The sequence below is a fragment of the Bombus pascuorum genome, chromosome 12 (assembly GCF_905332965.1).
Source record: "Bombus pascuorum chromosome 12, iyBomPasc1.1, whole genome shotgun sequence".
Taxonomy (NCBI): domain Eukaryota; kingdom Metazoa; phylum Arthropoda; class Insecta; order Hymenoptera; family Apidae; genus Bombus; species Bombus pascuorum.
This window is the reverse complement of record NC_083499.1, coordinates 6,115,646-6,139,208: the sequence shown is the minus strand read 5'-3', so window position 1 is coordinate 6,139,208 and position 23,563 is coordinate 6,115,646. Positions and strand designations below refer to the sequence as shown.

The following is a 23,563-nucleotide window of genomic DNA, read 5'->3' as shown; positions in this document are numbered from 1 at the left end:
GTGATAAAATAATATAGTTATTTTATCAGGTTGGCCAAGCTTGAAAAAGAAGTTTACTATGCTGTAGTATAAATACATATCAATTATTTTGGTATATATCAAAGTGCAAAAAAGTATTAAATAATTAAAATAAATAGATATAATCATTGTAAGTCCTTTATAAAGATAACTAATCAATAACACAATCAAAATGGGTAAACGTCAGCATCAAAAAGATAAGATGTAAGATTTTTAAAAATATTATTTAGGTTATAATTTTATATTTTTCATTTTTCGAATTAAATTGTTTGTATTTATTATCCTTCCAGGTATTTAACATATACAGAATGGACAACATTATATGGTGGAAAAAAATCTGGAAGTTCTGAAGTAACTGAAGATACAACATTTCGTCGCTTGCCTTATGACCATTGTTGTTTAACTTTACAACCTTTCCAGCACCCTTATTGTGATCCACAAGGAAATATTTTTGAATTAGAAGCAATATTAGAATATATAAAAAAACTTAAGCATAATCCAGTTACAGGAAAGCCATTAGACACAAAAACTTTAATAAAACTTAATTTTCATAAGAATTCAGAAGGACAATATCATTGTCCAGTTCTTTTCAAATTATTCACTAAACACTCTCATATTATTGCTATCAAAACAACTGGAAATGTATTTTCATATGAGGTAAATGTTCATTAAGATAGAAAACATTTATTCATGATTTATAGTAATATTTTTTTAGGCAATAGAGCAGTTGAATATAAAGGCACGTAATTGGAAAGATTTAATAAACGATCAACCTTTTACAAGGAAGGACATTATCATAATACAAGATCCAAACAATGCAATGAAATTCAATTTATCTACATTCCATCATATTAAAAATAATATAAAACTTGAAGATGAAGGTAATATCTTACAAGTACATTCCAAAATAGAAATTTTCATTTATTGCAATAACACTTTTATATATACTAATATGAATAAATATGATATAGATACTGATAATTATTCTAGAAATGATAAGGGAACGTAATGACCCAAATGCAAAATTGAAAACTGTATCTATGGAAACTAAAGAAATATTAGCTGAATTAGAGAGAGATTATAAACAGACTGAGACTAAAAAAGAAATCTCTAAACCAAAAGCAGACAAATTTAATGCGGTTTGTATATTAATATAAGTTTTATATATATATAAAATATAACATTTGAAAATAGAAACTTATAAATATAGGCACATTACTCCACTGGTGCGGTTGCAGCTGGCTTTACATCAACAGTAATGCCAACAGAAACTACACATCAAGCGGCAGTTATTGCAGAAGATTTAGTACGATATGAAAGAGTTCGAAAGAAAGGTATGAGCACAATTATTCTTATATATATCTTTATATTTTTCTTAACTGAAACATTTTTTTTTCAGGATATGTAAGATTAGTCATGAATTTTGGTGCTTTAAATTTGGAACTGCATTGTGATCTTGTACCAAAAACTTGTGAAAATTTTATAAAACACTGTCAGAATGGTTACTATGATGGAACAAAGTTTCATAGATCTATACGAAATTTTATGGTAAATATATAGCCACTTTGAGTAAGAGGTTTATAGATAATAAAAATGTTAACATTTTATTTTACTTAGATACAAGGAGGTGATCCTACAAATACTGGTAATGGAGGAACATCTATTTGGGGTAAAACATTTGAAGATGAATTCAAACCAAATTTAGTTCATCAAGGAAGAGGAATTTTATCAATGGCAAATGCTGGATCAAACACAAATGGATCGCAATTGTATATATTGTATTTCATATTTACATACGTTTACAAATGGAATTTCATTAAAAGCTAATAAGTCCGTTCCATTTAATTACAGTTTCATTACGTTCCGATCGTGTAGACATTTAGATCGCAAACATACAGTTTTTGGAAAAATAGTAGGTGGATTAGAAACGTTAAATGCCATTGAAAAAATTGAAGTAGATAACAAAGACAGACCAATAGAAGATATAATAATACAAAAAGCACAAGTGTTCGTTGATCCTTTTCAAGAAGCAGATGAACAATTAGCTGCAGAACGTGCAGCCGAAATTGAACGATTGGCTCAAGAAGCTGCAAAAAATAAATCAGATAATGAAGTAGGAAAGAATGACGCGTTAAAAGTATATCGATCAGGCGTAGGAAAATACATAAAACCGAACAAAGAAGAAGACAAGTAAAATCGCATTACATATATTTGTCGCTACGTATATATACATTTTTAGAACAATATTAATTGTTAATTTTATTTGCAGGATGAAGAAAGAGGAATCAAGTATACCACCCATAATTAAAAAGAGAAAAATCGTAACAAACGCATTTGGTGATTTTTCGTCTTGGTAGCTATATAAATTATGAAGAAAGTATGTAACAAGTATAGGTTATTTGAAATTCAATAGTGTAGATTTTAATTTAACTTCATACTCTATAAATGTAAATAATTTTTATGACTATAAGAAATTAAACCATAATCTATATATTTTTATTGCTCCCATTATGATATATAGAATGTACTGAGAGGAATGTAATTTACTTATAAACATATATGCATATGAATAATGAAGAAAAAAAAGTTTCTTTCATGGACATTATAAATAATTACTTTATTACAATAAAAATTATACTTAAATATATTATTCTAAACGAATGAGAAGTTCAATATATTGTACCAGAGATGATACATCTGCTTATATACACATATAAAGGTTAGACAATGAATGCTGGAAGTTATGAAGTGAGAGAACCGGGTTCTCCATATTTGATGTTTGCATTGCCCATCTGAGGGACGTAAATTGATCATTCAATTTTGACACATTTTACCGTCATTTTAATTGAAAATTATCACGGGTTGAGTGTAATTTGTGCAACAATATCTACAGGGTTAATATATATTAAACATGGATGATCTAGGTGAGTAAAATGAATTTTAAATACTCAATTGATGAAATAACCTCAAATTTGAATCGATCATACTGTCAGAAACATTTATGTTTATAAGAATACTTATAACATATTATCATTTAATCATGTGTACTATTTACATCTTTTTTGAGTTCTAACTTTAATTTTTGTTTTAAAAATTTAAAAAATATGGAAATTGTGAAATATCACTCCCTTGATTTTATTTTAAATTTTTCAAATATGATATCAATAAATCGATGTTATAATTATACATGTATATTTATATTTATTTGTTCACACACATTTAATATAATATTTATATGTGAACAAGTATTATTGATAAGGGATGCTAAAGAAAATCAAAAATGCAATTTTTTTTAAATACTTCTAAATATGACGTGACAATTTTAATTCTATTGTATTTCACTTTTGTTATTATTTATATATGTACATTCATAAATATAAAAGGTATATATCTTATTATTTGTAACCAAAGTTGTATCATTAGGTATACGTATTCCTTTCGCAGTAGTGTTTTACATAATGTATTTAGATGGAAATTGATTAGGACTAAATTTAGTTGCAAAATATAGATGGCATGCTGTAATGTTACGAATTTACGAGTACCAGGCGAAGTGAAGTACGTAACTGTTATCTGTATTACCATGGTAACATTTTGTTGCGTCACCGTTAAATGCATCACATGTTAGTTCGTTCATCCCCAGTAACTTTATTAATCGTGATATAGGTTTTAATTATAAATCTTTTTCCACAAATTCTTCCATCTTGATTTGCTTAACGCATCACTTATAATATCTATATAATCAGTGTTAATTATATGTTTGTTATAATCATATGCGATCGCAATGAGTTTATATCATTACGTATTTATACCTTCAAGTGCAAACTATAATATTAATAAGTAGCGTTACTATCATCGATTATCATTTCGAGATAAAATTACGCAATTGCGATGTAATGATCTCTATTTTTGAATAAAAATAGAATTTCTAAGCACCTCTATAAATAAAAGCTTTTAAGTTAATTTAAAAAGCTGCGAAAAATTTGAGGAACACGGGTGGTTGCACGTGGTATATTTATTTATACCGGAAGAGATTTTCCAAAATCCGCATAATATCGCAAGTGCGCTCTGGGTTATCGTGTGCCAACGATTCTACGTATTTTTAGTGTATTTCACGGCACCGTTGTCCTCTTGTTTTAGCATTGCTCGGAGAGGATGGAAGTCGTGAGTGCGGGCGAGCGCCTGAAATACACTTGTACGTTTGAACTTCTTGTTTTCCTCCCGTCGAATTCACTCTATTCACAGAGTATTGATACCACGATTCTTGTTCTGTTGTATTTCAACAAGCGGTGACAATTCATTCTACAATCGTAGCCAATAAAAAACGTATTCATTCAGCTTCTCGCATAAAATCTCAATAACACGTTGTGTGTGCGTAAGTAAATCTGTTGATTGCAGTGTATTTAAACCTGAGCGCAAAATAATTGAAAAACATATAAATGAGATAACGATCGATAGACTACTACTATTTATCAAGTTGCTTACCTTTGATGCTCTTTTTTTTCTTTTTTTTAATCCTAGTAGATTATTTTCCTATTTGTGGATTCGTATGTATAAAATTCACAGACGGCATTCAACAAGTGGTCGTGTGGTGTGTGCATCATCCCCACCACTAATCGATCGTCTACACAGCTCGGTCGTTCGCGATAGACAGTGAAGAGAAGCATTACCGCAGTAAAAGTGCTACATAATAGCATACATGCTTGTACGCGATGAATTCGTGATTCTGTATGAACTGACATAAAAATAAGTAAACGGATATAAGTGTGATTATATTTTCAAGTGGTACGTTAAAAAAAAAAAAAAAAAAAATGGCTATGGATCGAACAATGTATGGAAAAGTAGAACCAAGCGCTATCTATCAGCCCTATAAAATCACCATCACAAAAGGTTCACCACCAGGATGTGAGTCGATAATTCTTTTTATGTTTTTAACCCTTTTAATTTTGCGTGATTTTAATGCTTTGTTCTATAACTTTAAAATAGAACGATGATATGAAATTATTTCTAATGATTACGGATGCATACGTGCATATATGCGACCTTTTTGCATATGTAATTAGAATACTGGTCTGGATTACTAATTAAAAATTGTTTTTGATATGCTTTCTTTTCATAGAATTAAAATTAGAGACATTAGTTAATATATCGATCTAGTATCTATGTCTGCGTTGGTTGTGTTCACGCAACTTTGCGTGATAACGTAATGTGAACTTATAAATTAAGCTCAATTGCTTCTGACGGTATTATTTTTCGTCAGTTCATAGAGCGCGTTAAAACGTTTTGAAAGGGATGAATTAGTCGTGCCATCCTTAAATGGTTTTATAAATATAAGTAATTATTAAAATTAACTAGTTTACATTTTAGTTAGATTACATTTATAAATATAAAAGAATGGGTTAATTTTATTCGCGTATGTCTTTTCTATTTACTATTTTTCGGTAACTAATTTACTGCTTACTAATTTACCATTTCGTGTTTTGATAAATTTATAATAGTCTTGAATCGTTGGCGGAAATGAATCTCTGGCATATTTTCAAAGGTTAATACACAAAGTAGCCAATCTTAAAGATACTCCAAATTGTTTTCGTAATTTATGAAAAGACTAGTCCTATAAATTAAAAAATTAATTATTATTATTTGAAACATTTTTTAAAGAAATCTTCTAAAATTAAAAAGTGTACATGTTTCGACCTTTTCGCATGTGCAATCACACTATACGTGGATTTAAATTATTTTTAAAATGCACATTTAATTCGGTCTGAAGGGATGACTCATGATGCAACAGATCACATCATTTTTTTTGGAATACCTTTCACCTACAATGTGGGTCGCCTTGACACTAAACTTTCTGAAATAATTCTCGAAGTCATTATTTACGGTCTATCTTTTTATGGAAATCTATAAAAGAATGTGATACATAGTTCATTTCTATTTGTTTCGAAAGAAATTTGAATTAAAAATATTGTGTCGATTTTTCCGAGTGGCGTCATCTGTCTGATCACACGGGAGACAAGGTGTTGATGTATCGACACAAGGGATCAATGTTATCGGTAGTGCCCCTGTCATTATATATGTATATAATTAATTATTAATTCTTAAAGATTCCTTTCCCATTTCCAATGTGAAAGACTTATAAATGCATATTTATATGCACTACTAATTTTTTCTTGCCAAATAATTCAGTAATTTATTTTATATGAATTTTATAAAGAAAATCAAACATATGTATGTATATGTTTATACGATGAATACAATAGCTCTGCTTATACGATGAACAGCAATATGAAAGTTGTTATCATCAATATTCATTATTACATTTCTAGGCGTAATGCACTAGCTTTTTTAGAAATACAGGAAACTGCGCTTATTTATCATGCATTCCATTGCATAAAAGCTCATATAATGATCCAATGTGTGCGTAGGCATCTCTTCCTTGAACGAACCTTGGTTTGATTTATACATATCCATATGAGGCACGACAGTGTGTGATTTAACTTCCTACGCTTACGACTGGCATACATGACTCGAATAGGATCAACGTGATCCATTCTATTTTCACAAAACAATCTACAATTTTTTTTACTCTTGTGTTACGAACAAATTCGTAAATCCTCTGTTTGGAAGATACCGCTCTCTCGAAGGAAGTACAAAATTCAAAATAGTAAGAGAAAACCGTGGCAAAAGATGATGGGTGGTCGAAGTTATTCTTGGGTATTTTGTCGTCATGAATCTAGATGTAAACATATATAAGCATCGCGTGAAGGAAGGTGCGAAACAGAGACGAAGAACAACGAGGTTGAAAAGAGGGAGGAAGGAGAAGAGGGACAAAGGAAGGAGGAGATGGGTTCACGTAACACAGATTCTGTAGATGCAAACCGAGAAAACACGTGCTGGCAGTCCTACCTGATCTCGCAACACATACGTGCCTCCTAGCCATCATATCTTCGTTTGCTCATTACCTTCGACACTTGCACGTGGCGATAATGTAATGTGGTATGAAATAATTTAATTTCAATTTTTGTAATCATATAGATTAATTGTAATACAATAACAATTATCTGAAGTGTCGAAGCATATCGTCATTATTAAATAATATAATTATATCTACAAGATAAATGTTTATCCGTACGTGTGTATAATTGTACCAAAAGAGTAAGTACATACTAAGTAATAATTATCAGGGAAGGAGATATATTGTATGTATAGAATGTTTCGAATATTTTCACTAGCCAAATTAGTACCGTATAATCGCTGTCGTTCCTCATTTGTGTTTATGTCTCTCTGTTCGTAAACAGAATCGGAGATCAGTCTTCATATCATCATCAATGTTTGGATAGGTTATTCTCGAGTTAATCATAAGGATTACACTCTTAAAATTTCAATTCTCATTCTGTTCTTCGGTGATATATTAAACTCCAATTTTTAGTGTCATTTGATTCAGTGTCATGTCGTTGAAAACATAGTGATATGACTATGACCGACATTACGAGACCTGTATCGCCGATTACACCGGCTCGTTTGGCAACGATCCAACGACACGCACGCTGGGAACAGTATATAAGTAAGTAAATTTGGAGCCAATAGTAATGCGAGTTAATGACAGTAATCACTAACTTTGTCTATGCAGAGATCGATGGAAATTATGATTGCATCGAACCCTAATTATAATTACGTGCTTTTTTGCGACCATGTTTTTGTTTTGCTTAATCAGATGTTAATAATAATAATACATATTCGATGTAATATATTGAAAGCAGAAACATTTTGATTTAAATATCTGCGACTGTAATACTTCTATATGATCTATTAAGTGTCTAGAGTCATTATCGTACGTGTCCAATTTCCCTGAAATTTATGACGAAAGTGCGTTACGCATATCGTGCAATATTAATGTCCAAATTGACTGTATGATTCAGCAGTATAAAATAGATCCGGGGGAGCTCGGTAGGCTTCCTGCCAACCACGAATTTCATTCAAACGCGTTGTTATATTGATTCAAAGTCGACACGAACTAGATCTGAAACTCAATAATTCTTCATTAATTAAAAAATACTACTGCATTAACATTCTTGTTTCATAATGTATAAAAATTGATCACCTTTCCCTTAAAGACCTACTTTATCGACAAAGCAAAGACGCAATATTTGAATTATTATATTCGTTTTCTTATCGTTTTCTAACCTTTAAGTTACGATATCGAGGGTCCAATTCAAGGAACATTTCAATTTCCACGAAAGAGCACATCCATCCGATTCACAAGTAACTGTCTAGTTCAGGTTCTACCCGCGAACCATTTCTTCGTAGCTGGCTAGGTTGGTTTTCCTTGGCTTCGCGAACCAGCCTCGAGTTTCTACTTCCCTTGTTGTGAGAATACTCCCTCCATCTCCTGTTCCTTCTCCTTCTCCAGACCAACTTGCCTCCTCCAGGCTTCTATTCTCCGGCTTCGAAGCCGGTCGCTTTACCGAGAACTTGATTGACAATCAGTACCGTTTTGCCGATCATCACAGATTCACGTTCGCAAATCTCGCCGATCCGATAAGCACGTGACAGTTTGTTCGCTATATCGTGATTTTACATCGCCCAGGGGAGAGTATCGGACAGAGATAAACAGATAGAAAGGAATGTATCGTTGGTGTTGCACGCGATTATTGAAAGGCGAACGTGTATAAAGTATTTACACGGACGTTGGTTGAAAATTTCGCGAGGTCTGCGATATTATCAGTGTCAAATCGTCAACGATTTCGACGTCGATCAGTTTCGTTTCCCTCTCTCGATTAGAGAGTAATTGCACAGTTGTGAATAGAAGTGTGGAAACTACACTATCTCGCGAATATCCCACACGCGTTGCTTTCGATTCGACTGGAAATTGGTGGCGAAGTTCGACGTTCTCGGAACAGTGGGTGTGTCGCAGTTTGTCTCGCGATGGAAACAGGATGTGAGTCGCAGGCTGGGGCCGATAATCTCTACGAATCCTACAATACCGAGAAAACGGAAACAAATCTTCTTAGTCTTGGTAAATGATTTTTTTATACGTGACTTTACGACGTTCACGGAGGTTTACCTTGTACGCTTATCTCTAAGCTTTGCTCGTTAAACGCTCACGTCATCGTCTTTTTTTCTTTGTTATTCTGCCATGAGATATCGAAAATATTTGAGTGTGCATACTTTCAGCGCAAAAACATCTTCACATAGAGCGCAAGCGTTGATGATCAATCGATATTTCCAGGTGGTAAGCGAGAAAAAAAGTTCCTCATTTTATTATCGTAAAGGAAAGACAGTTTTTATCATGGAATATAAAAATGTGTGAATAAACGAGCAATGTTAAAGCGGTGTACTCACTGAACTAGTTCATCTTGATACAGTTTTCCAATGAGCTTGCCTAAATTTATACTGACTCGATGTTAGCAGCGCTCGTTAGTTGCTTCGATGAAAACTTAATGTGCTTATCGGTGTCGTTGACACCATTCTCGTTATTTAAACAACACAGGCAGCCATTTTATTACTGTTTGCGATAAATGTATACAAAAATTCTGATACACCTGAAGCAATATCTGAAGAAAAATAACAAGCTATGCCTCTTACTAATATCTTCTACGTGAAATCAGCCAATTTGTCTTATTCTTGCAAAGAGGTCCATAATTCAATTGCCTTCTTGAAATCATTAGGGATAATTGAAGATACTTCTCGGCGACGTTTTACAGCAATTATTTCTTGATTTCAGATGCGCTATTGGCAGATCTGCAAAACACAGTGTCATCGGAAGGAAATCATGTCGGTAGTAACGCCACTCCTGGTTATGGATCGCTGAATGGCGCGAGAACCACCGCCTATAGATCCTACGATAATCGAACTTCTCCTCTTCCGCCGCAATCGGTATGTAAATTTTCTTTGTTATATTTCAATAGGAAAAATTTTATTCTTCTTTTCCATTTACGCCAATGGATTCAATTAACAGCGCTGTCAAATGTGAAAACCAATTTCGTATCATTTACAATGGGAGAAATATTCGTGCAACGTACTTATAACACGGTCACGGTACATTATTGTTGAACAATGCTTCGATACACAAATATTCGTATATCTCGGTTTCTGTAATAAACGGAGAGTGATAATTATTTGACAAAATTTGCAAAGTATTTAATAGAACATTAAATTGCAATATTCGTTATTAAACTATAGGTGTTTATGTGTTTATGGAGTACCTAAATGTGCAAAAACGTAAAAGATATTCAAAGGAAATACTTTTTATAATATTTAGAGGATGGATCGAATTTCTGTTTTTTTTTTTTTTTTTATAAATCGTGAATTTGTTTTATTAGTGATAAATTGTAGAAACTAACTGTCTTATCGATATCGCGTTTTATCCGCAGTTGATTAGAGAGACTTAGTTGCTTTAGGTTGCGGTTTGCTAAGATAGATGGCGAGTGTGATATGTTCAGCGCGGCATGCTTTTCTCGCGGTTCCATTTTAAATTTTACGGTGACCTTCTCTCGAGTTTCCATAATATCACGAAACGAAACGATCAAACGTACGCTAGCGCTTCGCTGAAAAATGGCAGTTGGACGGCTCTGAAAATAACCAAGAATTTACGATTATGATTTCCTCGTTTAATCGGACAAATTGGCAGACACGGTCAATCAGTTGTATTTTTCGTACTTATCGAAGCCAACTTTGTATCACGATCATTCTTGTAACGTATTTTTAGAGGCGGCCGTGGAAACGTGTTGTTAGAACTTGTCCAACACGAGTGATCTCGCGTCATGCGTTCAAAATAAAGTCGAAACAGAGGCAAACCTTTTCTTCCTATTTCAGAGGAAATTCGAAAAAGATGTTCGCAAACGAGCAACCATGCGAAATAGTTACATTCCAGTGGTTGGTGTGACGTAAAGAATCGGCTAAAATTAGTATCGATATCGCCTCTAAAATTAACCAGTCGAGAGTCGTCAAGCCGCAAAAAAGCTATAGATCCGTGAAAAAATGGATATATCACGAGAAATGAGCTCGTATTACGTGCGTCCAGTCGGTTCCTTTTAAACCTACCATCGTTTATTGCCGTGAAAAGATGTCCAATGACTTAATCATCGATCCGTAATTTCATGTTTAATCGACTCTGAAATATGTTCCACGATGATGAATCGTATCGGATTCCGAATCGCGAGCATTACTATCCGAAACTATTAACGGGCGGCATTCGATCATTTCGCAGGAAATTGACCAATTACCTACCTACGGTACAGTCACATTTATTATTACGTATTTAATATACATATATATATATATGTAAATCGAGTCGTTTCCAAATTTAGATTCTAAAAACAACGTTAGACTTTCGTCAGCAATTGTTATAGACTGTAAAATAATTGAGGAGGTTTTCAAAAAAATACATAGAGTTATTGGAAATATGTGGCTGCCAAGTATAATATTTCATAGTCAAGTAGTTAAATCATTATGGAATCTATATTTATTGTGTACCTATAAAAAGAACATAGTTCTTTAATCCACTGAAGTCTAACGTTACGGTAACTATCTTCTTCCGATATCACGAAAGGTCGTATTATATTTCTGATTTGAACTTTTGACTTCTGTAAAATATTTGATTGTTTATTCCCTGATACGTTTTTCGCATGTTGAAAAGACGATATATAATAGCATAACTTGTGGCCTCCAGTGGTTTTAGATGGTATGAAGAAACTGGAACTAAGATCAAGACACTTTGCTTGATCCACCATTCTGTTGTCATAAATCTGTTCTCGAGAGAGCTGCTCCAGTTTTTCATTTCGTAATCGATCACAAGAAAGAAAACAGAAAAGAAAAGAAAAGAGAAACAAAAATATCTTTCGAGTAGGAAGAAATGTAAAACGATACGAAGGTTAGAAACTAAGAGTTCTCGAGTTGGACTCGCACGTTTATCGATCTTTCCCGCGGAATATTTGTTACGTTCCCCGGTGGTATTATCGATTATTTCCCAGTGGAAGCAACGATGCATCAATTATTCAGGTTCTCGACGTTTGAGTTGGCTGCAAAGTTTCCCGGTTCGCGTGCAACACGGTTTCCATCGCGCCAACTGCACAGTAACCAATTGCCAAATCCGATTCCTGCTATAAAGTACAACTTTATCCGAGATTTAATTGCCTGGTTCCGTCGCCATATTTCTTGATCGTTTCGAGTATTCCCTTGTTGCGTAACACGTGGTCGCTTTAGGCGTTCCACCGAGTCATCCTTACGCTGGTAACTCCTCCTTGCTAGAATATTCCGCGACAAATAGCATTTAACATCTCATAGCTATAATCATTGAGAAAAAAAGAAAAAAACGACATGACGACGCGGTTTCATTCCATCGTTTCTAATTACGTTATCAAATAGTTAGTTTAATGGAGATATTGATATAGTCGAGCAGTTGATGTTTGAGACATAGCCAAGATTTATCGACATATTGAACAGGAAACGCATTCACCGAATACCAAACGTCTATTGCAAATGACAGGCGTATCACCTAGCGGAATTTAATTGAAATTCATTCGCTTAAACAGCGTTTGAAGCGGTGAAAACAGAGAAACGATACATCTGGCGATACATCTTTGTTCATAATTTCCTCGATTAAGATAAATGAAAAGGCTCGATGGAAAAAGAATTCTATTTGGAATTTTCGAAGTTTTAATGTTCAGAAACATTTATACATAGAGTATCATCATTACTATTCAACTTTAAATTGAGCTAGTTCTAGGTAAAATCCATCTTCGATAGAATATACCGTCGGTAAAATTTACTTAACTATATGTTTTTTATATTAACTTTATCAACTTTATCCACAATTTTCTCAGATTAAAGTTGAACTTAAAAAAATAGAAAGCAATTCAACTCCATAGTTCCCTTCAAACGTTAAAACAAATTACTACACGTATTCATAAAACTTTAGACATTTAGAGCAAGATTCTCCATACACTTTTTCACCGAGCCTTCGTATATTTTATCGATCGTCGGTGTCATTGTACAATCACTGGTCTTCTTCTTTCCCATCGTATGCAAGCACACGAGAAAAGACCGAGGCAAAACGGCTGTGCATAGATAGATACGTTACACGGTTTCTGTTTCACTTTGCGTGTTTTACCATTCGATCGAAAAAACAATTTTTTCTCTACTAAACAAGGATATTCAGTACTCAGAAACCCCGCTAGAGGCTTGCTTGAAATTGCCGTGAATATAGCGGATATCTTTTCGAACATTTCTGGAGCTTCGTCTTATAAATAGATTTTATTGCACCTATGAAAATCGTCATGTTCCATTTGCTGCTATCAACCTACAAAGGAAGAACCAAATCCAAGGAAAATAATGGTTTCGCGAGAAATCATTGGCGATAACGAAACATGTGTAGACCATTGGAGATTTATGTCTGTGGCAAGCATAATTTTTCATAGTTTTACTAGACGACGCTGGCGTTAAATAAATCATAACGTCGTGCTCTTCTTCTTGGAACACTTGCAATATCGCGAAACACTGCCGTTGGGTGATGCTGATTGGCGTTCTCGCGTTGAGCTTTCGGCTACGATAAACGAAAAGTTGGCGAAAATCTGTCGAATCGCGCACTATTTTCCTTTGATGCGAATTTAGCACGAAACGAACCGTGTTACGTATTCATACGGGTTCCAATGCGATTCTCGAGAGCGTTGCGTAAACCGTGCGCGACTCTCGAACCACGCGCAATCCTTTTAAAGAAAATATTCGACTTTGAATCTTTCTTTCGTTTCTCGAATCTTTGCTCCTCAAACGCGACTTGCTTTCGCGATTCAGTGTTAAATAATATTTCAAGAGGCGATTGAGAAGACACTGTAAATGCCAAAATTGAAAAACTTTGTTTCTTATTGGAATATATACTACCTATCAATGAAAATACCGCGGTATAGAATCTAAATGTAATTTCCATTTTTAAATAGTTTACCGACGGTGGTAAACTATAATGGTAAAAGATGGTGTCGCAGCAACGTTGCTTCTGTAGAAAAATATATAAGTTCCAATAAAATTTAGTTAACTGGTTTTTGACTTTTCTCTATGCCGTCTGTCTAAACGAATAGAACATCGAATTTTCTTTACAACTAAGAAAATTGCATATACAGGATTTTCTACGGATTCCCTTTTTGAATGAATTTTGACTACGTTAAAATACATAAGCTTCCTTTTTTCCCCGAAAAACTTGTTTCTTGACACTTACAGCGTTTTCTCCAATTATACGCGATTCGTTGTTTTTCGAAAGATACGCGATTCTTTCAGTGATACAATTTAGCTTCGAATCTATTCTTCTTAAATAAAATATTTCTTGTCAGCTGTCGAGTACTGACTGACATTGGAAAATCGGTACGCAGTGTATCGATTCTCAGACGACGCGTGATTCTCGAATGAAAATATGTAACTTTTAAAAACTACCACGTGGACATTTTTTGGCATCTTGTGGAAGTACCATCGCAATGGGATTATTTTTGTAATCACCGCGAACAATAATTTTTCTACTCTTCGTCTAGTAACTAACAATAAAAATATTGAACTCCATCTATTTATTAATTTCTTAATTTAAGGAAGATATACCGCAACGAACTTTCATCCACGACATTCTTTTTAGAATTAATTCTACATACTTCTCTCTTAAAACACGTCCTCTTCGTCTTCTACTGGATGAATATTAGACGAAGTTGGGAAGCACGGAGGAAATCTCCACAGGAAAGTTTGCGTTCGGCCTATTTTCGCAAGTTTGGTGAATCGGTGATTTATGAAGTTCCCCGTGTCATTGTAGATCGTAGCGGTTTATAGGCCCGTGTTTATTTTTTGATCGACCAGCCTTGACGAGCAAAGCGTTTCGCAGGCTACGATTCCACGTTCGAGGGATCAGTCGAAGAAACTTCGACCAGGGTTCTGCAGGATTGTCGGATATACTGCGACATTTTCTTTCCGTCGGAGATTCGCTATGGATATTTTTGGAACGACAACTCACTGAGCAACCTAGTTTCCACCATCAGGATGTATCGTTCCGTATCACTTCATCATGATGATGAAAGACGAAAGAATATATTAGATATGAATAATAAGACGTATCAGACGATCTTAACCGAATGTTATCTGATAAACGTGTCTTCCAACGTAGTTGATTAATTATCAGCGATTTAATCGGACGAAGATCAAGTTGGAGCAAAGTTGATTCGGTTCTGGTCGTTGCTCGTTGAATCGCCGGAACAAATTCGCGGTGCTTCTCTCTTGCTCGAGGATTTTGCAACAAACGAGTAATGTTGGTCGGTTTGGCGAGCAGATTTCTATTAAAAGTGCATGACGCCTTGTCCTCCGCGCGACCACCTAATTGATAATGTATTTACAAATTCCGCGCAGCATCTAATGACATCATGTTTTGAAATAATACCGCTTTTGCGGCAACTTGGCATCTGTCTCTTGTCCGCGACACTTTTTTCCCTTGTTTTTGCCTCGAGTAACGAACAAACGTACGCGCACGCACTTAACACAACTCCTAGTTGATTCTCATTCGCCTGCTAACACAAAAATTCAGACCAATCGGACAAACGAATATTACAATCAATGAGAAATTGCTATTCCGCGATAATCCTGGAAAAATCTGTCGAAAAGTGGACATATTATGTGTAAAAATTGAATGACTTAAATATGGATGATAAACAAATTGAAAAGGATCGATAGCGAACGACGAATTGCTGTTGCAGCCGACTTATCAGAACCGCGAGGCCATCGAGGAGAGCATCGCGAAAGGCAGCGGTGGAGGAAAGATGCCTTCCCTGAACAACAATCTGTCGGAGCTGGACACGTTGTTGCAAGATCTAAGCAACGCTCGTTACAATGCTCACTATCAGGAAAGAGGTCAGCATCCTATTTTCATGTCTTTGGTTTACATCAGTTTCGATCAGATACGCTAAATTAGAATTTTACGAAAACTGTGCAACAATGATGATCGAAATATCGATGACCGTAGAGAATCGCGTTTCCTCGGGAGGAATGAATGGTGATTCTAGTCCGATGCTTCGTTCTCCGAGTAGCATGTCAGCTTCAAGGCCCACCGTCGATTCGTTGCTCGAAGAATTGAGCACCGCGGTACCGAACGGGTAAGCGTTTCCCTTTTATTCCTGGAAAAATCACGAACGAACGAGAAAGAGGAGAAAAAGATAAAGTTCGAAAGTTTGCGATTTGAACACGGTACTTTGGAATTGATTTTAACGCGATCTTCTTCGTCAGGGATTATCCTCCCGATGGTAGAGTGAAAGTTACCATTCAAGAAACGTCCACGGAGGTGCAACCCGTGTACGATGGTTATCCTCCTAGACAGCACGGATCGTTGAATCGCAGCGAGGTCCAGAAGAGTTATACCAATGGTCACACCGCCAGCAACGCTACCAAGGAGCTTGACGATTTAATGGCTTCTCTCTCCGAATTCAAGGTACGGTGTATATCAGGAAATTTGTCTCTTATATCTTCTCTGACGCGTCAGCGCAATCGTCAGATCTCCTACCACCTAAGAACAATTACGTAATTCATAGATTCCTCGACACCGGGTGCAATAAGCGTTTGTAATGTTTGCTTACTATTAAAATCACTACAGAATGAGAAAACAGTGCCGTTAAAACTATCCCTGCCCATTCTTGGCTCCCTAAGTTACCAAAATAACTTCCATTCCACCATCCACCATCTACCACTATTCGACCATCTACTCCTCTTCTCTCTCTCTCCTTTTCTTCGTGTTCACCGATTTTCCGTGGTAGGAGAGGGAAAATATAGAAGGTGGGGAATATAGTGATCCACGAAATCTCTCAAAGCTTTCAGCCAGTCTGCAAGCTCGCCTCTGCCAATCGACATCTCTCGCGGGTCCTTAATATTTTTCAGTTTTCAAATTTCAAATTTTCGCTACCTTGACATTCCGCTTCTAATAACATACCTCACCGATTTTTCAATTCTCTTTCATCTTAACATCTTGTAGCGAAAACTCGTTCGCTTTCCATCCTCTTTCATTGCTCTTTATCCTGCTTGATTTGTGAGAATATTCTGAAACATCATGTTCTACGCTACTCTACACCGACTGGCTTTTTTTTTTTTAATTATATGTCGTACATTTGCAGATCAATAGTAGTTCTCATCAACTTCAAACAGTGACCGATTCTCCATACGCCAAGCCGAACAAGGCGACCAAGAGTTCGCAAAGCCCGTTGCCACCCGAGGGCACGCAAACTCGAATTCATATCACCGAGACTCACACTACTCATCACCACCAGCAACAACACGGAGAGCCTTATCCACCGCAGCCAGCAACTCAAACCAAACAGAATCAGTTGGATTCTATGCTAGGAAACCTTCAAGCCGATATGAGTCGTCAAGGAGTGAACACTACTCAGAAGGGATGCTGCAGCGCTTGCGAGAAACCAATCGTGGGACAAGTAAATCCAACTCAATCGTCGTTTGGATCTTGCCAAATTTGTCGACAAAATTTGTATATAATCAAATGATAAATTATGCCTCTTACAGGTGATCACCGCTCTAGGGAAAACGTGGCACCCTGAACATTTCACATGCACGCATTGCAATCAGGAACTGGGCACGAGAAACTTCTTCGAAAGGGAGGGTCACCCTTACTGCGAGCCCGATTATCATAATCTTTTCTCACCACGTTGCGCCTACTGCAACGGTCCCATTCTGGACGTAAGGCGTCCAACGAAACCCACACGCGGTGTTTCGTTCTAGTATTACAGCAGATTCTTGTTATTTTCAGAAATGCGTAACCGCGTTGGAAAAAACTTGGCACACGGAGCACTTCTTTTGCGCTCAGTGTGGCAAACAGTTTGGTGAAGAGGGGTTCCACGAGCGGGACGGAAAGCCGTACTGTCGGGAGGATTACTTCGACATGTTCGCGCCGAAGTGCGGCGGATGTAATCGTGCTATTATGGAGAATTATATCTCCGCTCTAAACAGTCAATGGCATCCGGATTGTTTCGTCTGCAGGGTAGGTTTTTTGCTTGTCGATATTTATCCGTAACAAATTGTTTCCATTTGCAGCAACCCTTCAGGATTAATACGAAGTATCGATGAACTGTTTGCACAGTTCAGTAGCTTTAAAATGTAAAACTTGCAGGATTGCAAGAAGCCGGTATCTGGGAAGTCGTTTTATGCGATGGAGGGCAAACCCGTTTGCCCAAAATGCGTCGGTGTCGATGATGATGAAGAGGAAGAGGAAGAAGCATAGGCGATGGCGAGCCATTGCGTTGCTTCGATTTCTTATGTAAAAAGCCCTATTGTTCCCCTCTTTATGCTGTCAGGCTGCAAAAGTTTATGATCCTGACTCTTCCCCCTTCCTCCCATCTTTTTTCAACAGGTGATTTAGGTGGCCCAGAAAGGAAGAATGCACCGATTCGACTTCATCCCCGTCGTTATTTGTCTCTCTCGAAATTCCTATTCATTTATGTACACGAACACACACGTAAACATACACACGCACACGCACACACACACACGAATAAATGTACGGTACACACTACAAACAGTTAGGGCGTCGTTAGGATTACAATAGAATTTTACGAGAAATTATTCGATGCAGCCGGAATTAAATTTTTGCTGTTAAATTACGTTCTCTACATAGATAAATATTATTAATAATCGATCGTTACGCTAATGTCAATTGCTAGTATTGTATGCGAAATAAAAATAAATTAGGAAAAAAAACAAAAAAAAACACACACAACACAAAGAGTTAGCTCGTGACTCGGATGCTGCCGCTTGCCACGTGTCTTCGTTGAAGGCAGGTGTGTCGGACGCCGGCATCCTATATTGATCTAATGATGTTTGTCAACGCATAGATTCACTACAAATTACGATCTGTAGATTTTACGGGCTATTCATATATTAGCTATACATTAACCCATACGCGTACAGCAGATATACGCGTGCTTGAGTACGCGTAATTTATACCTGTCTGGTTGAGTCGTTCTTCCATATTATGGAGTAGTCGTTCTAAATTTATTCATAAATGAATAGGGATTAAAGAAACGACATTATTGTATAGTACTGTCTTTTCTATTCTCTGTGATCATGTTCAATACAGTCATACATTTCTTTTCTCGTGAAAAATATTTCTAGTTGATATACAGGCTTCTTTTGTTTTATATTCACAGGATTGCAGACAAAAGTTTCAAGGTGGCTCGTTCTTTGATCACGAAGGTTTACCCTACTGTGAAACTCATTATCACGCTAAGAGAGGGTCCCTGTGCGCAGGGTGCCATAAACCAATTACAGGTACCTGCGCCTTTTCTATTTTCTACTAATAACCATTATGTCGTTAATAATCATTTTCGCAAATAAACGTTATCTTCTTTCAGGTCGTTGCATAACCGCAATGTTCCGGAAGTTCCATCCCGAACATTTTGTATGCGCGTTCTGTTTAAAACAATTGAACAAAGGTACTTTTAAGGAACAAAACGATAAACCATATTGCCACGGGTGTTTCGACAAGTTATTCGGTTAAAAATCTACCGCAAAGTATTCGTATTTGTAACATAAAGATGAACAGGCGCTGTTTCGCTTGGTATTACTTACAATTTTTATAGGCTGCTCACATACGTCTATACCGCGTAGAATATGTAATCGCTTTAGTCATCATACACAAGTACTGGTATTCCACGATTCAAGCTTCGTGTCGTGACCCGAAGCAGCCTTTGGAAATTTTTATAAATCTCAATATGCAAATGGTGCAACAATTCATTTATATTACGTATCGTTGTTTATTCTTATGCATTCTTATCATAAGAATAAGGTAATAGGATAATTGTGGTCGTTATTATCTTCCATTGTCCTTAATAAGGGCACGTTGCTAATATTTTCACGAATATTTTATATTACGTATTTCACATTGACCTACAATTTAAGGATTATTAAAGGGTGCTAATTAGTAGTTTATTTTTACTAATAATGTAATCATTGAGAGATATATCGAAGAAAAAAAGCTGCCAATTAAAAAAGATATTTGTGAAATCAGAACATTACCAAATATTTACAATTCTGATAGATTTGATACGTATTTATAAAATATTTATATTTACGATTGCAATGATACAAGTTGTATTTTCCAATGTAGAGGTTTCTATAGAGGTTAGTATTTATCAGGTATCTGAATATCCACAAGAAATACAATATTACAAATATCGATAAATATGACATAAATTAATCAAAAGCAAAATATTCCATAAGTGCATAATGTAAGAGCAGTAAAAATATGAATTAAAGATTAATTTTTGTAGTATTTTTTCTTGAAGGCTTCCTATTTCCTACTTTTTTTTATATAAAGACTAGGATAAAATCTAAAAATAGACAAGAGTTTTTTTTTATAGGCTGTTTATTTAGTATGCTGTTGCACAGCAGTATTCATATTGTTTCACTAATAAACATCTAAGAGATATTATATACAGTAACATTCATTGCCATGTTTATCATTACCGTGCGAATCTCTATATCGAGATAAATCAGAAAAAATGTGTTTTAAATTATAATGTTTTAACATTAAGAATACACGTATAAAAGTACGAATGGAAATGTACACTTAGATGTGCTATTGTAAAGTGTCATAGTTTGCGCTATATTATTGCCGTCAAAATAAGGAAATAACAAATAACTATCTAATCATACGAATGCCTTTCCGCAAGTCCGCAAGTATGATTAACGCGTATCACAGATATTGTCTTTTGGATTTACTTTTTGGAGGAAATTGTCATGCTAATGTTGGAAATAATTCAGAGAAACTTTCGTGCCAAAGATCCGACAGACCTATGTTACTTTTTTCAAGTCGTATATCAGAATTTGGAGAACCGTGCGATTCGTATCCATAATCGGACGCGTTAGAATCTAATTTCGTATGTGTGTAATTAACATCCACATCTTCGGAATGTATACTCGCCGGCGACATAGAATCCGTATTTGTGTAACATGGTGATAACTGATTGGAATAATAATTCGGTGTTATGCACGTTGAATCTTCGTTCGAACAAACATCATCCGTATAAATACCGTCCGTAATTACTTCTTGAACGCATTCTTGAATGCTTATGTTTTCATCTCCTGGATAAATGATCATTACGGAATTGGTTGCCTCATCGTAAGTACCATAAATAGTGTCTAACTCCTGTGTTTCGACTTCTTGTTTTACTTCGACTTCTTGTTTCACTTCGACCTCCGAATTTATTGACGCTGGTGCAGTTGTGTTTGTGGTATAAGGTGCACTGGCTGTGCTAGAAACAGAATGCCATGGTCGATGTGTATTCATGCTTTTACAGGTTCCATCGGTTTCCACATCTTTTGATGTCTGCCCCACCATTCTTTTTGAATAGTGACATTTCTCAGTGGTATTTTCCTTGACTGACACCTATGCAAGACACAATCATTATGTCATTAACGAAAGGAAGACTGAGTTGCAAATGAAAAATATGAATTCAGAAACGAATGAAATGTTTAACAATATTCAAGAGTTGTAGCTTAATTATTAATAATCAATGATTTCCAATGGATTTCAAAATATATCAAAATGCTTCTATTCTTTCAAACAAATCATTCATTCCTAAGGTCTAAAGCAATAAAATTAAATTATATGATGTAGTTGCTTGATAGATCAATAATGATCAAAAATACTCACTTGTTCATTTGTTCTATGAGGATTTGCTTCCACTTCTGCTGTAACTTCCCGTAAAAGGCTTTCTGCAAGTTCTTCAAGTCGTTCAATGTAATCGTCTCCTTGGAAGTCGCCAAATAATTCTTCAAGAGGAGGTAGATGGTCAGTATCTTCAGGAGAATTGTTGCTCCTGGGGTTAGTGTCAGCGACGATGCCAGCTGTGTTGTTCCACCCTGCTGCAGAGGGTGAGTGGGGGACACTGTAGATCCCAGCGAGGACACAGCACAGCCGACACGACTCTGGCACATGGAACAAACAAATTCTCCCGCGTTCTTGGTCTCTCTTTCCTTCCTCAATCTTTTCGTTTCTGTGAGTAATATTTCGTTTTGCGATCTTAACATCGAACATTCTTGCGTCAACAGTTCATTTTGTTCCCTTAAAGTTCGAACAGTTTCTTCCAACTCGTCAAGTTTCGCTTTTTTACGGTCCCGAGAAGTTTGAGCTGCTACCCTATTTTTTAATTTCCTATAAAATATCATTTCGGATTAATTCAACACTAGTTTCGAATGTTTTCTAATCACATTATGAACGAAAAACATAGGACATTATTAAAAACCAATTTTAAAATTCAATATGTAATTTTGCCAAGTTCTTGAACGTTAAAATAATATCAATATAAAATTAGCTATGCAATCTAATATTAATTAAGTTAAACTAATATTATTCGTGTCTTAAAAAACATCGTAGAAAACTCGATTAAGATATTTCCCTCTTCAATTATTTCATACTAAAATACTTCCTTTTAATCACCAAATTAAATGAAAAATATAATCAATCAAAATACAATCAATTTTAAATCGGAAAATCAATAGAAATGGATTTATCATATTTCGTATCATATAACGTATCTATATATGTACTATGATTTTTATTTATAATTTTCATTTCTTATCAGCGTACTTCCTCTGTAGTTTTTCCTCCCATGTCAAGTGATCTAGCCGCCGTTTTTTTCCACGAACGCATACATCTGTTTTAAACGATGAACCGTCATCCTGAATTTCTTCGTGTTTTGTCATTTTCTTTGCATCCATTCTCGTTTTGTCAGTTAATAAGGTAGCAGAAAAATTTAATTTCGGCACAGATTTTGTTAATTCCGTTGCCGATATAACGCCAGGCGTCTTCGACGGCAGGCCTTTAGGCAACGTGATGATAACACTTTTCAGTACGCTCATAATCAGCCATAAAATATAGAATGAATTTACTACTGTCACTTGCTCTAGAACTTCACCACCCCTATCTATCGTTTGTCCAACTTCTGGAACCACCGAGTGCCAGACACCGACTGATCCAATACATAACACCGAAGGACAGAACGTAAACTCCGTACGCTTTTTCTAACTGATGTAATCGTACTGACGAGCTGCAACATTTGAGTGACTGCAGAACATCCTAGAACCACACTTGCATCAGCCTTTAATATGACTGGCTGATACCAGGAACGTTACATGTGGAGAACCGTTATTGGTCGCCGCGTCCGTGCTTCTTCACATATTCTTTCACTACTACATGGAATCAAACAATTACACCTCACTGACGTCATCCCATACGGTACTATCGCATCATTCGCATAGTATCATTTTTTTACGGCGGTTACACCTACACACAAACTCTACCCATACACTACCATACTTGTAATCTCTTAAGAACATTCTCTATGTAAAAATTATGATGTCATTCTATAAGCTTTTGACATTATTTTTCGAATCTCGTTACATTATAGGAAGCTTACATCATTTAATGGGAAATTTATTACTTGCAGTTGATGGAAGATATAATTAAAAGTTTCATTGATGTTTGTAAGATATTCATCGAATGTCTAGTGACCATATGTGAAGAACGTAA

The 23,563-nt window shown here is 35.5% G+C and overlaps 4 protein-coding genes and 2 long non-coding RNA genes across 11 annotated transcripts in view; 3 read left to right on the top strand and 3 right to left on the bottom strand.

Annotated features, from left to right (window-relative positions):
* LOC132912792 (centrosomal and chromosomal factor-like) overlaps positions 1 to 23,563 on the top strand; it is a 216,481-nt gene that overhangs the window by 179,570 nt on the left and 13,348 nt on the right. The window lies entirely within an intron of this gene.
* Positions 24 to 2,509, top strand: LOC132912795 (RING-type E3 ubiquitin-protein ligase PPIL2). Its single transcript, XM_060970543.1, has 9 exons — positions 24 to 222; positions 309 to 675; positions 734 to 899; positions 1,009 to 1,157; positions 1,229 to 1,352; positions 1,418 to 1,566; positions 1,636 to 1,787; positions 1,870 to 2,208; positions 2,288 to 2,509. The coding sequence occupies exons 1-9, from the start codon at positions 191 to 193 to the stop codon at positions 2,373 to 2,375; spliced, it is 1,566 nt and encodes a 521-aa protein (XP_060826526.1). The 5' UTR covers positions 24 to 190; the 3' UTR covers positions 2,376 to 2,509.
* Positions 2,789 to 20,291, top strand: LOC132912791 (paxillin-like). Of its 6 annotated transcripts, none has more exons than XM_060970533.1 (10): positions 2,789 to 2,942; positions 9,740 to 9,891; positions 15,732 to 15,885; positions 15,998 to 16,127; positions 16,258 to 16,459; positions 17,136 to 17,450; positions 17,539 to 17,712; positions 17,783 to 18,013; positions 19,179 to 19,299; positions 19,383 to 20,291. In XM_060970533.1, the coding sequence occupies exons 1-10, from the start codon at positions 2,930 to 2,932 to the stop codon at positions 19,526 to 19,528; spliced, it is 1,638 nt and encodes a 545-aa protein (XP_060826516.1). In that variant the 5' UTR covers positions 2,789 to 2,929; the 3' UTR covers positions 19,529 to 20,291. The 6 variants fall into 6 exon arrangements, with proteins under 6 accessions (XP_060826516.1, XP_060826513.1, XP_060826518.1 ...); XM_060970530.1 differs by lacking the exon at positions 2,789 to 2,942 and adding an exon at positions 4,563 to 4,920; XM_060970536.1 differs by lacking the exon at positions 2,789 to 2,942 and adding an exon at positions 6,608 to 7,011.
* LOC132912843 (uncharacterized) lies at positions 7,083 to 9,744 on the bottom strand. Its single transcript, XR_009659281.1, has 5 exons — positions 9,358 to 9,744; positions 9,080 to 9,200; positions 8,117 to 8,990; positions 7,633 to 8,035; positions 7,083 to 7,562 (listed from the first exon to the last, which is right to left on the bottom strand). It is a non-coding gene; the product is annotated as an uncharacterized LOC132912843 (long non-coding RNA).
* Positions 13,886 to 16,883, bottom strand: LOC132912849 (uncharacterized). The gene is made up of 2 exons (XR_009659288.1): positions 16,605 to 16,883; positions 13,886 to 16,534 (listed from the first exon to the last, which is right to left on the bottom strand). It is a non-coding gene; the product is annotated as an uncharacterized LOC132912849 (long non-coding RNA).
* Positions 21,209 to 23,167, bottom strand: LOC132912816 (X-box-binding protein 1). Its single transcript, XM_060970588.1, has 3 exons — positions 22,622 to 23,167; positions 21,686 to 22,186; positions 21,209 to 21,418 (listed from the first exon to the last, which is right to left on the bottom strand). The coding sequence occupies exons 1-3, from the start codon at positions 22,891 to 22,893 to the stop codon at positions 21,316 to 21,318; spliced, it is 876 nt and encodes a 291-aa protein (XP_060826571.1). The 5' UTR covers positions 22,894 to 23,167; the 3' UTR covers positions 21,209 to 21,315.

Bases quoted from the DNA above. Each gene is read 5' to 3' on its own strand.
- LOC132912795 (XM_060970543.1), top strand. From the start codon at position 191: ATGGGTAAACGTCAGCATCAAAAAGATAAGAT. The intron at 900-1,008 runs GTAATATCTTAC...TAATTATTCTAG, and splicing joins TATAAAACTTGAAGATGAAG to AAATGATAAGGGAACGTAAT. The intron at 1,788-1,869 runs GTATATATTGTA...ATTTAATTACAG, and splicing joins AACACAAATGGATCGCAATT to TTTCATTACGTTCCGATCGT.
- LOC132912791 (XM_060970530.1), top strand. From the start codon at position 4,827: ATGGCTATGGATCGAACAATGTATGGAAAAGTAGAACCAAGCGCTATC. The intron at 4,921-9,739 runs GTGAGTCGATAA...TCTTGATTTCAG, and splicing joins AAAAGGTTCACCACCAGGAT to ATGCGCTATTGGCAGATCTG. The intron at 16,460-17,135 runs GTACGGTGTATA...GTACATTTGCAG, and splicing joins CTTCTCTCTCCGAATTCAAG to ATCAATAGTAGTTCTCATCA.
- LOC132912816 (XM_060970588.1), bottom strand. From the start codon at position 22,893: ATGAGCGTACTGAAAAGTGTTATCATCACGTTGCCTAAAGGCCTGCCG. The intron at 22,187-22,621 runs GTACGCTGATAA...GATATTTTATAG, and splicing joins GAGGAAAAACTACAGAGGAA to GAAATTAAAAAATAGGGTAG. The intron at 21,419-21,685 runs GTGAGTATTTTT...TGTCTTGCATAG, and splicing joins CTCATAGAACAAATGAACAA to GTGTCAGTCAAGGAAAATAC.